The 12,085-nt window shown below is 47.6% G+C and overlaps 1 protein-coding gene across 8 annotated transcripts in view; it reads right to left on the bottom strand.

The window, feature by feature from the left end:
* LOC119867078 (PBX/knotted 1 homeobox 1) overlaps nt 1-12,085 on the bottom strand; it is a 62,857-nt gene that overhangs the window by 14,089 nt on the left and 36,683 nt on the right. For 7 of the 8 annotated variants that reach the window (XR_005382442.1, XM_038581586.1, XM_038581580.1 and 4 more), the window contains 4 exons: nt 11,691-11,862; nt 9,593-9,763; nt 4,860-4,959; nt 4,188-4,285 (listed from right to left, as the gene is read on the bottom strand). Coding sequence is in view for 7 of the 8 variants with exons in the window: in XM_038581586.1 (XP_038437514.1) it covers nt 4,188-4,285; nt 4,860-4,959; nt 9,593-9,763; nt 11,691-11,862 (541 nt within the window). In the remaining variant the exon portion in view is untranslated. The remainder of the gene's footprint in view (nt 1-4,187; nt 4,286-4,859; nt 4,960-9,592; nt 9,764-11,690; nt 11,863-12,085) is intronic. The other variant, XM_038581584.1, reaches the window with a different exon arrangement.

Here is a 12,085-nt window from a genome sequence, read left to right as displayed (position 1 = left end):
TGCTGAGCTCCAGCACAGCCCAGGACTGGACAAGTGGGGATTTAAAAGCCTAGGAGACTGGTCAGAAGTCTGTCTAAGAAGCAGCGAGAGCCCCCAGACCCTCTCTATCATTCTCTGCAGACGACCAATCTGCCCTCTGCCCTGCAGGAGCCTAGGGACCCATGGGCCCAGCTGGACAGTGGGAACGAGATGCAAAGCCAACAATGGGGGTGAGAAAAGTCTACCCACAAAATGGGAGACCCCAACCCACTCCTGCCCTTGCAGCCAGGCCTAGGCCCTGGGCAAGAAATCTGAGAGTCCTTCTCTGGAGACACTGGGTAGAGAACACACTCCGGAGGCCAGCCAGTGGAGAAGGCGGCCCGCCATGGCCCGCACCTGCCCTGCACCCAACGGCTTTCCGGCGGCTCATGTTTATAGTTCGAGGACAGCCAACTGTCCCCAAACACTTGAAAGCCTCCACTGAAACCAAAGATACCAAAGTGAAGAAACGTTGAGACGCAGAGGAAACAGAGAGAATGCAGAAACTGAAGACAACTTCAACCTCCCATGAAGCAAAAACAAGAGCTACTTCAAAAGAAAGCACGGAGGGCGAGGAAGAGTCTAGGAAATTCCAAACTGAGCTGAAGAGGTCAGCCTGCGTGGGTGGGCCGGGAGGTAAAAGGAAACCTCTCAGAAAGCAGACAACGGGAGCACAAATACAAAACAACACAAAAACTCAGAGGTTCGATTCAGAAAGTCTAATGTTCAATTAGCAAGGGTTCTGGAAAGAGAGAAGGAGCGTGCCAGGGTGGGGGCAGGGCTGTCCCAGACCGCAAGGAGAGGTCTCAGACTCAGGAACACGAGGTTTTCCAAGGGCTCAGCAACAGCTCAGAGAAGCGTCTGAAAGGAGAAAACAGCAACAGAAAAGCAGTGAACGCTGACCTCCTCCCCAGGGCGACACTGCCACTAGAGCCCAGGAATGCCTCGCTCCCCGTCCTGATGCGCGCGATGTCATCCGAAACCGTACTTATAAACGGTCTGCATCAAGTACGACACCAAAATAAAGTCTTTTCAGGTTTGCAGAGACTCAACAAAATGTACTTCCCATGCACATGTTCGCTGGAAATGTTCATAGTGGAGCGTAAAACCAAAAAAGTAGAGAACTCCTTCAATGGCATGTCAAAGGAAAGTTCAAGAACATGCCCAATGTCCAGCCTGGACAGGGAAGAGCCCCTGAGGCCGGGAGGGGAGAGCTGCTGGGGACACGCAGCACCACTGTGCCTTCTCGCCAGCGGGGCGCCTGGGAGTCAGGCCAGGGTGCTGGCGAGGGCACCCTCAGAGCACTTTGAACTGGGCCAGACACCTCTGAGGCGGAGAAGCCCGGTGCTCACAGCATCACACTTAGCTCCGTGGAGAGCAGTGCTGACCGGTCATGATGACAATAATGCTGAGAACAGGTCTGGCCACACCGACGCACGGGCAGGACGGGGAAGAGCCTCAGCGAGGGGAGTGTGCAGATGGTCCTAGGCCCCGACCAGGACGAGAGCCCAATCCAGGGGCTTATGGGGGAGTGAAGAGGGAGGATTCTTACTTATCAACGGGGAGGAAAGAGCAGCAAGATCAGAAAGCAGTTGCTTGAGGGGAGAGGAGGGAACAGGCGGGAAGGGCGGTGGTTTGCTCCATGCCTCTCAGCTCCCTGCACCCTCAGCTGGACACACAGCAGATTTAAAAAAGCAAAATAAGAGTAAAACGGAGGCAAAAAACCTTGTCATAAGCCAAACAATAGCAGAAACCTAAAATGTATAAATATCGTATAAATAAGACTCTCCTGGGAAAGAGGGGTGGACTGGAGGGACAGGAAACCAATGAAATCCCCCTGGCTACTTCTCGTTTCTTGAAAACATATTTTTAGAAGTAGAAACACCTTTCCATGGAGATGTCCTAGGAAGAGGCCAAATCCCACCTCCTGTTGATGGGCAGTAGGTCAGGACGTGGCCTACAGTGGCCGATGCTCTTCTGGGGGGCAGTGGCGATGCTAAAGTCTGCCCCAGCCAGACTCGGGGCAGGACGGAGCAGGTCGGGGACACCACAGGATGAGCATCGCAAGGGCTCACCAGTGACTGCCACTGCTCGGCTGCCCGGAATGACGCAGGCCAGAGTGACAACAGGAGCTATGACGGGCAGTGAGCAGTTTTCTTGGTAAAACCTACCCCATAGTTTCTGACACAGAAACAGAAACTATCAGTGGTTAAGTCACTCTCCCCAATTATCTGAAGCCCAGCAAGAACCAATCCCCCCCAAAAAAAAAGAAAATGGGGGAAAAAAAGCGCCCAGAGCAGCCCAAATAGCCACAATAAAAATCACATAGACCACATACAGATTTTATTCAAAGAACGCCTGCCCCCAGGGCCCACAGTCCATCTGTTTATTCTTCTGTTCCAAACCTGGGGCAGCTCGTGTCTCTGGCTTCCGGCCCTGCTGCCCCGGGAGCTGTACTGGGCAGGGGCGTGACAGGGAGGGGACAGGTGCAGGGTGAACCACCTCGGTGGAGAACCACCGAGCACCAGTGCCAGGACAGTGCACAGGCTGCAAGGAGTCTGCCTAACGGGGCTGGGGAGGGTCACGTGCACGTCCCGTGTCAGAAGGGGTTATGCTGAATACAAACTCTGTGTGTTTGCTAAACTAGTCATGTCCATCTATAAGAAAATTCAGTTAAGTAGAAAAATTTCTTTTTTTTTTCTTAAAGACTGATTTATTTGAGAGAGGAAGAGGGGGAGAGTGAGCAAGAGAGCACGCAGCAGGGAGAGGCAGAGAGAGAATCTGACTCCCTGCTGAGCATGGAGCCCAATGTGAGCAGTTGGGCATGATCTCACGACTCTGAGATCATGATCTGAGCTGAAATCAGGAGTTGGACGCTTAACTGACTGAGCGCCCCCGGCACCCCAGAAAGTTTTCTTCTTAAGCAACAGGGCAAATAAACCTCTACTATATAAGGAAGGCACCTCACTTTAAAGTGTTTTTCTCTAAAAGCACCTGCAAACCAGACGCTGCCTTGTGTTCACAGCCATGGTAAATGGAAAGCTCCAGGGAAAGTGGGTTGGTTGGAGAATCCAAAGACAATGCTGGTGGAGCCCAGCTTCTCCTCTACCCACTGCCAGGCTTGGCGAGACCTCATGTGCCCAGATGACAAGGCCCCCTGCTCCAGCTCAACTCTGTCCTTGAAGTGAGAGGCAGTAACCCCTGGATTGGCGGGGCAAGCCTGTGGCTGCCCCAGGCCCTCTCACATCTGCTCTCTGTTTGAGGGAGACACCAACATCTCCCAGGCTGGGCCTCCGAGTCGTCAGGAGCTTGTGCAAAATATGTGTGCAGGCCAAAGACGAAGAACTAACAGAAAGAATGAATCTGTGCTTTTACATAGGAGCTGATAACAGGAACATTAACTGATTTAACCCTAACTAAATGTGATAAACAAGGCTGTATGCATCCGTGTGTGTGTCTCTGTAATTTAGATGCAGCCGAGTCCAACCTCCTCTTACTGCATAGGCCCAGGGAGAGGACCATGACCTCAGCACAGCACAGAACAGCATATCCACCCGCTGCTTCTGGCCAGAAAGCTGCCTCCTTTGTTCTGGGAGCCAGTATTCCCCAGGAGGCAGGAGGGGCAGACCAGCCTCCTTGGGGCGGGGCCTCCACTGGGCAACCCGGAGCACGGGAGGGGCAGCCCTTGCGCAGCTTTCCCATCAGGCTGTGGGAGGATGTTAAGGAAGTGCCCTGGCCTCCCCGAGGACCAGCCTGAAGCGCTGCTGGCCCAGCAGGTGCACAGCAGAAAGGCCTTGGCGTGCTGGGTCTGCTGTGAACCTCCACGGGGGCAGGAAGAGTGTCTCTACACAGCAAGTCTCCTGATCCAGAGACAACTACACGATCCGGTGTTAAAATTGAAGACAGTGGATGCTTAGGAGAAGGGGTAATGGATGACTTTCTCTGCTTCCTTAGACTTTCTGAACTTTGCCAACTTTTTTACAATGAGGAAAACGAAGGATAAATGAGACAAAACACTGACACTGAGATTAACTGGAGATCGCTATATGAAAGCCAGCTTGAGACAAACCATCTTCAGGCACAGGGAACAGACCAAGCCTGGATCTCCTGCTGCCCCCCCAACTCGCGCAACTCGTCCCCAAGCCCTCCCACAGAAATGGCATATGCACCTGGGAGTTCTGGATCCTGATCGTGCCAGGCGACAGCGCTTGTGTCACTACCTGGCCTTGAGGAGTGACAACTGTGACAGGTTGATATACTGTGCCACCTGAAGAAGGAAGAAATGAAAATACTCGTGAGTCTCAACAATTTAAAACCATATTCTCAATATACTGAATGTATGTGTGAAAGGAATAAAATCTCCAGTCTGGTTTTTAAATCATTTCAAATGATCAATACTTTACTGGTTGACTTGTCTCTATAAATTATTAACAACTTCCCTGGGGCACCTGTGGGGCTCAGTGGTTGGGCGCCCTTCTTCAGCTCAGGGTGTGACCCCAGGGTCATGGGATTGATCCCCGCAGGGAGCCCGCTCCTCCCTCTATGTCTCTCTCTCTCTCTGTGTCTCTCATGAATAAATAAATAAAATCTTTTAAAAAAATAAAAAACAAAACCTTTCTCCCTCAAATTTTTTGGTAGGGAAACACAATTTGCATAACATATTTGTTACTGAGAATTAAAACAAGAAACAGGCATTCAATTCTAAGAGCTCTAGATTTTGCCACTCCTGTATCAGAAACTGACATTAATTAGAAATTACATTTACACACTTCTCTGTTGTAACATAAAGGACTTTTCCACAAAAGCTCAAGGAAAGAGCATCCTTTCTTCCGCCAGCATACCTGCTACTGTTGCCATGGTTACGTTCCCCTGCTGCAGGGCAGATGCTGGAACCACGATCCCCTGGGGGCTGAGCGTGCCTGAGATGGCACTCTGAATCTGCTGTGGGTCAGAAATACACAGGGAGGGGTTACTGGAAAACAGAAAACCCACATGTAAAACTTTAAAACAAGTGGCCTAATGGTATCATTAATGAAGGAAAGGTATTTGAGACAAAGAGATGTAATGAGGCGACAAGTGTCCTGTAAAGTGCACCTCACATACCTGCAGACCAAGAGATCCAAGACTGACCCAGTATCAAATACGACGATCAATACTAAGATACTAGTTTCAATCTGGCTTCTAAAACATTATCGTTCATCTTGTCATCATATTAATCATCGTAAAAGAGGTGAGCCCCCTGGTGCTCATGTCTGTAGAGTGCTAGGTCTGGGCCCGGCCCGCAGCAGGTTCCACAAAGATGACCATCAACACCACATCAAGATTCCACCCATCTGAAGGTACGTGCCAACAGGCCAATCTATCCATTCACTCTGATGGCTGCACTGGTGGTTGGCAAGGGAAGGAAGCTCTGCACCTGGCATCCAGGCATTGGGCCTGGCACGCAGCAGACACCCAGATATTTGAGCAGTTAAACAGCATCGGTGGACATCATCCAAAGACCATGACTCTGCAGGACGCCACATCAATTTGAATGTGTGTATAAGCTTTGGTAGGTACAGCTTATATAAAATCTAGCCCATTAACTTGGTTAGAATAAAAGTTAATTCACCCAAATCAATAACCCAAGCACCCATCATCCAGAACCTATAAAAAGAGGAACAGAAAAAAAAAAAAAAAAAAAAAAAAAAGAGGAACAGAAGGAAACCAAAGCAAAAAGAAAGGAGGGGCTTCTGGGTGGCTCAATGGTTGAATGTCTGCCTTCGGCTCACATCGTGATCCCCAGGGTCCTGGGATCGAGTCCCACATCAGGCTCCCTGCATGGAGCCTGCTCCTCCCTCTGCCTGCGTCTCTGCCTCTCTGTGTGTGTGTGTCTCTCATAAATAAATAAATAAAATCATTAAAAAAAATTTTTTTTCTAAAAAGAAGGGAGGAAATAGTAAGATCAAAAGCAGTCAATGAAAATGAAAATTGAACAACAGAGATCGATGAAAAAAGAGCTGGTTCTTTGCAAAGATCAATCATCAATCTACTGACAAACCTCTATAAGAGTTAGAAAAAACAAAGCGAGATGGCAAATTACCAATATCAGGAACAAAACAGAGGAGAGCACTACAGACCCTACACGCATCAGCAGGCAAGAAGCAGGGCTGTGGACCACCCAGCACACATGCATCTGACATCTGAGACAGGAGCTAGTATGAAACAGCTCATCTGAACAGCCTTAGAACTATTAAGGGCACCAAATGCATAATCTGAAAACTCAAAAAAGAAATCTCTAGGTCCAGCTAGTGCCAGTGGAGAATTCTATCAAACATGTAAAGAATTAACACCAATTCTACACAATCACTTCCAGAAAGAGAAAAGGAAGAAACGCTTTTCCTTTTATTCCATAAAGCTGTATGAATATGGTACCAAACCTACACAAAGACGGTAACAAAAAAGCAACTACAGACCAATATCCTTCAATACAGACACACAAACGCCTAACATTAGCAAGCAGAATTCAGGAACCTACAGAAAAAGAATTGTGTGCCATACCAAGTGGGGTTGATTCAAAAAATGTGAGGATTGTTCAGTATTGGAACAGTCAAGTAATGTGATCTACTACCATGTTAACAGAGGAAACAAGAAAAATCACAATCGTATCAATTCATGCAGGGAAAGCATTTGACAAAATTCAACATTAATAGAAACTCTCAGAAAAATAGGATTAGAGGGGAACTGCCTCCACTTGATGAGAGCATCTAGAAAAAACCTTCCACTAAAACTACAATTGAGGGGATCCCTGGGTGGCTCAGCTATTTGGCGCCTGCCTTTTGCCCAGGGCACGACCCTGGAGTCCCGGGATCAAGTCCCACATCGGACTCCCGGGATGGAGCCTGTTTCTCCCTCTGCCTATGTCTCTGCCTCTCTCTCTGTGTCTATCATGAATAAATAATAAATAATCTTAAAAAAAAAAAAAACTACAATTGATAGTGAAAGGAGGAACGCTTTCCCCTAAGATTGAGAATAAGGCAGGATGTCCACTCTGACCAATGGTATTCAAGATATTGCCAGATGTTCTAGCCAACACAGCAAGACAAGGAAACGAAAAGCATACAGATCAGGAAGGAAGCGGAGAGTTCCGATCTGCAGATGACATAACCAAACAGGTAGGACATCCTAAGGAATCTGTGAAAAGGACCTTCTAGAAACAATATGTGTGCTCAGCAAGGTTACAAGATGCAGGATAAACATACAAAATCAACTGTATTTCTAAATATCAATAGGGACACTGAAGTTAAAATATAATACTAGGGGCGCTTGGATGGCTCAGCGGTGGAGCCTCTGCCTTCGGCTCAGGGAGTGACCCCGGGGTCCTGGGATCGAGCCCCGCATCAGGCTCCCCACAGGGAGCCTGTTTCTCCCTCTGCCTGTGTCTCTGCCCCCCTCTCTCTCTGTCTCTCATGGATAAATACATAAAATCTTTAAAAAAAATAAATTAGGGCAGCCCTGATGGCCCAGCGGTTTGGCGCCACCTTCGGCCCGGGGCATGATCCTGGAAACCCGGGATGGAGTCCCACATCAGGCTCCCTGCATGGAGCCTGCTTCTCCGTCTGCCTGTGTCTCTGCCTCTCTCTCTTTCTCTGTGTCTGTCATGAATAAATAAAATCTTTTTTTAAAAAATTAATTAATTAATTAATTAAAATCTTAAACAAATACCATTTACAATTGCTAAACAAAACAAAACAAAACAAAACATGTAGGTGTTAATCCTAAAAACATATGTGCAGGACTTCTATTAACAAAGCTACAAAACACTAATGAAAGAAATGACAGAAGAGTAAATAAATGGAGACACATAACAGGTCTGTGAACTGGAAGAGTCAACAGAGTAAAGACATCAATTCTCCCCAGAATGATACAGAGGCTTGATGCAATTCCTCCCAAAATCTCAATTTTATTATTGTTGATATAGACAAGATTATTCCAAAATTTATATGGAAAGGAACTAGAATAACTAAAATAACTTTTAAAAAGGAGAATAGAGTGGGAAGAAACAGTCTATTCAAGTTTGAGACTTACTGAATAACTACCATAACCAAGAGTGGATGGTATAAACACACAGATCAGTGGAACAGAACAGACAACACCAGAACAAACCAACACATATACGCCTGACTGATTTTTGACAATCAGTCATAAAAGCAATTCAGTGGAGGAATTTCAACAAATGGTGCTGGAGCACTGGACATCTAGAGGCCAGAGAAAGAACCTCAGCCTAAACTTGTACTTTATACAAAAGTTAACTCAAAATGGGTCATGGAAAAAAAATTTTTTTAATAAAAATAAATGGGTCATGGATTTAAATGTAAAATATAAAACTTTCAGAAAAAAAAAAAAAACTACAGAAAATCTTTGGGATCTAAGGCAGGGCAGAGTTCTTAGACTTAACACCAAAAGCACAATTCATCAAAGGAAAAGTTGATAAAGGGGACTTGGTCAAAATTTAAAGTGTTTGCTCTGTGAAAAATCCTGTTAAGTGGATGAAAAGATAAGCTACAGACTTGGGCAAAAATATTTACAAACCATACAGCCAATAAAAGACAGGTACTTAGGGCAGCCCGGGTGGCTCAGCGGTTTAGCGCCGCCTTCAGCCCAGGGCGTGATCCTGGAGACCTGGGATCGAGTCCCATGTCGGGCTCCCTGCATGGGTCCTGCTTCTCCCTCTGCCTGTGTCTGCCTCTCTCTCTGTCTTTCACAAATAAACAAATAAATAAAATTTAAAAAAAAGAAGATTCTTAAAAAAAAAAAAAAGGAAAGAAAGAAAGAAAGAAAGAAAAAGAAGGAAAATGAGCTAAAGACATGAACAGGCATTCTACCAAGGAGGATCCACCGATGGCAAACATGCTCATGAAAAGAAGGTCAACACCATTAGCCATCGGAGAACCGCACACTACAACCACGAGTGTCACTACGTACCACAGAATGGCTCAAGTATAATAGTGCTTCAAAACGGATGAACCCTGAGGACATCGTGTCAAACACAAAAGGACAAATACGGTACGATCCCCTACATGAGGTACGTAGACTAATCAAACTCACAGAGACAGCAAGTAGAATGTAGGGGCCAGGGGCGGGGGAGGGAAGGTGGAGAGTCAGCATTTAATGAGGACAGCATTTCAGTCTACGAAGATGGAAAGCTCTGGAGATGGATGGTGACGATGGTTTGCACAGCAGCGGGAAGATGCTTAATGCCACCGAACTGTACACTTAAAAATGATTAAGATGCTACGTTTTATGACATGTATTTTACCACAATTTTAAGAAATAACAAAAACCATATTCCAAAGAAAAAGGAAAGCAGTGAATGGCAGTCCATCCTCCAGAAAGGTGGGATCCAGGGTCTGGTACACAAGTCGAGGCCTCACCCCACTTATTGCACGACGCCTCGAGGGCCTGTCCTCCTGGCTGGAGGTTGGCCCTAAGACAGCCCGGGGCTCTGACAGGGCTACTGGTCTCAGAGGACAGCACCCGTCACCCGTGCAGATCGTACAGTCACCCCGAAGCTCAGCAGGACCCACATAGATACCTGGGACTGGACAGGGGAGTACGGGCTTCCAGGTTCTCCGCTCAGGAGAGTCTCACTGTTCATTTTCGTTTTTAGACAAGCAATGTAGCGACTGCAGAAATCTTTGCACAGTTCATTAACCTTTTCCAGCTCAAGAAGATGAATACGTAAAACCTGGATCGCTTTGACCATCTAGAAGCAGAGAAAATGAAGGCGTTCAGACAAGGAAATGACAGCTTAAGGGTAAATTATAATCCTCGGCACCTAACTACTGTCGGGTATTGGCCTGACTGCCGCGCAGCCCCCGACGGGAGGGGAATCCCGTCAGAAACCAGGCAAGACGACGAGTCACCCCAGCGCCACAGACCTTTGGCACTTTCGCTGCATCTGGCGTGTGGGGACACAGATGGTCCCCGTGCCGTCCTTGGGGAGTCACAGCACCCGGAGGCAGCCGGGCCTCGACTCGGCCCCACTGACCTGCTACACAAAGAGCAAGGTCCCCCTCCCTCTGCTCCGGTTTCTTCACCTGTAAATGGGGAGGAATCCGTACCCATCTCACAGGCGGCTCTTAATTTTGATAAAACTTAATTTACCTGCTCTGCCTTCTATGGCCTGTGCTTTCGGTGTCAAGCCTAAGAACTCTGCCCCCAGCACTAGATCAGCCCTTTTAAGATTTTTACAAAGGTTTTATGGTGACTTTACTAAGTTTCAGAGTAACCCGGCCCACCGCAGTAGGTAAGGGTCTGTAATAATAAGCACTACAGGCCTGTGAATCCACAACCCAACGCCCAGCTCCTTCCCTGTGACCCTGGAGGCAGTAATCCGTAGGTGCTGTGGAACGAACCAGTCCATCGGTCACCAGAGCGAGTGACTGGGTGCCCAGCTCTGCTAGGCCCTGTGCTGGAACGCCAGTCAGAAGAGCCTGGGTCCCTCCGGCTACACCCGCGGCCCACACACTGCTGGCTGAGGACCAGAGATCCAGAGGCGGGGACAGCTCCTGCTGCTCACCCCACAGGGCGGGCACTGTTGGACCCAGGTCAAAGCTGAGGAAGCTGACTCCAGCTCAGACAGCGCATTGGTAAAGCCCACTAGGCACCAAGAGTTGAACGTATAATGAGAAATTAAAAAACAACAAAGGGGGATGCCTGGTGGCTCAGCGGTTGAGCGCCTGCCTTCGGCCCAAGGCGTGACCCTGGGGTCCCGGGATCCAGTCCCACATCGGGCTCTCCGCAGGGAGCCTGCTTCTCCCTCTGCCTATGTCTCTGCCTCTCTGTGTGTCTCTCATGAATAAATAAATAAAATCTTAAAAATAAATACATATACACATACATACAAACAACAAAGATCCGAGACATTTATTCAGGAAAAAGTTTTCTAAAGATGCTTTTCTGCTGATAAGGGCCCTAAGGTTTTGGGCTGGGGCTTAGCAGGCGGTAAAGGAAACCCAGGGAAGGGGCGTGTCCCCCCAACGCAGGCTAACGTGCTCCACTGGCACAGAAGGGCAGTGCTCCTTTGGGTGCAGCAGGGATGTTAACTCTGACAAATTCTGCAGTTCCTTTAGACAGCACAGGGAACCCCGAACCTCCCGAGGCAGGGAGGAGGGCACCCACCACGTGAGGCAGAAAGGCCAGGGGACGCGGTGAGAAGTGTGGGGGCCCTTTGTTAAGCCTGGCCGGCTCTGTGCCTGCATCAGCCTTGTGGCCCACCACACCTTACTGCCAGCCTAAGACAGAGCTAAAGGTCTGTCCTGGACAATAAGGTTGTGTGGCCACGATCAGGGAAAAGCCAAGAACAGGAGTGGGGCACACACATGCCCGAGACGCAGGGCACGTAAGCACACCAACCCCAACAAACTTCACAAATATTTACAAAAGAACTGAATCCTCAGTCCCTCTGTGATGCAGGCTTAGATGATCTCCTTTGATCCCTACAGTAAAGGTCACCAGAGAAGGCTGGAAGACGTGGGGACAGGTCACACACACAGGAAGTTATTTCATGAACTTTCTCCCCTTTAGCAGAACTACATTCTAAAGTCCTACTTTGAAGTTTAAAATTTATTGAATGGATCTTAAATTTGGAAGAAGTAAAAAAATAAGAATAAAACACATATTTTACTTACTAAATTGTCAGTTTCCGGATCTTCACAGAAGAAAGGTTTTCCTTCCTTCTCTTGCTTCCTTACAAAATTTTCAATATCTACGTCAAAACTGGCAGAAGTTGTGCCTTCTGAGCCCTGTGTAGATTGTTCACATTTTTCAAACAACAAAGCTAATAATGGAAATAGTGGATGCCTGGGGGGAAAAAATGTAAAATATATGTTCTACATTTGCACGAGAATATTTTAGCATGTATGTACGCATTCGTTAGTGTAACAGCTTTGTTGAGACACAGTTCACGTGCTACAATTTATCTGCTTACAGTGTACAATCCAATGGTGTCTACTCTGTTCACAGAGCGCTGCAACCATCACCAAGGTCAATTCTGCAGCTTTTTCATCCTCCCCCAAAAGAAACC

The sequence above is a fragment of the Canis lupus genome, chromosome 31, assembly GCF_011100685.1.
Source record: "Canis lupus familiaris isolate Mischka breed German Shepherd chromosome 31, alternate assembly UU_Cfam_GSD_1.0, whole genome shotgun sequence".
Classification (NCBI taxonomy): domain Eukaryota; kingdom Metazoa; phylum Chordata; class Mammalia; order Carnivora; family Canidae; genus Canis; species Canis lupus.
This window is presented reverse-complemented; position numbering and strand designations above follow the sequence as displayed.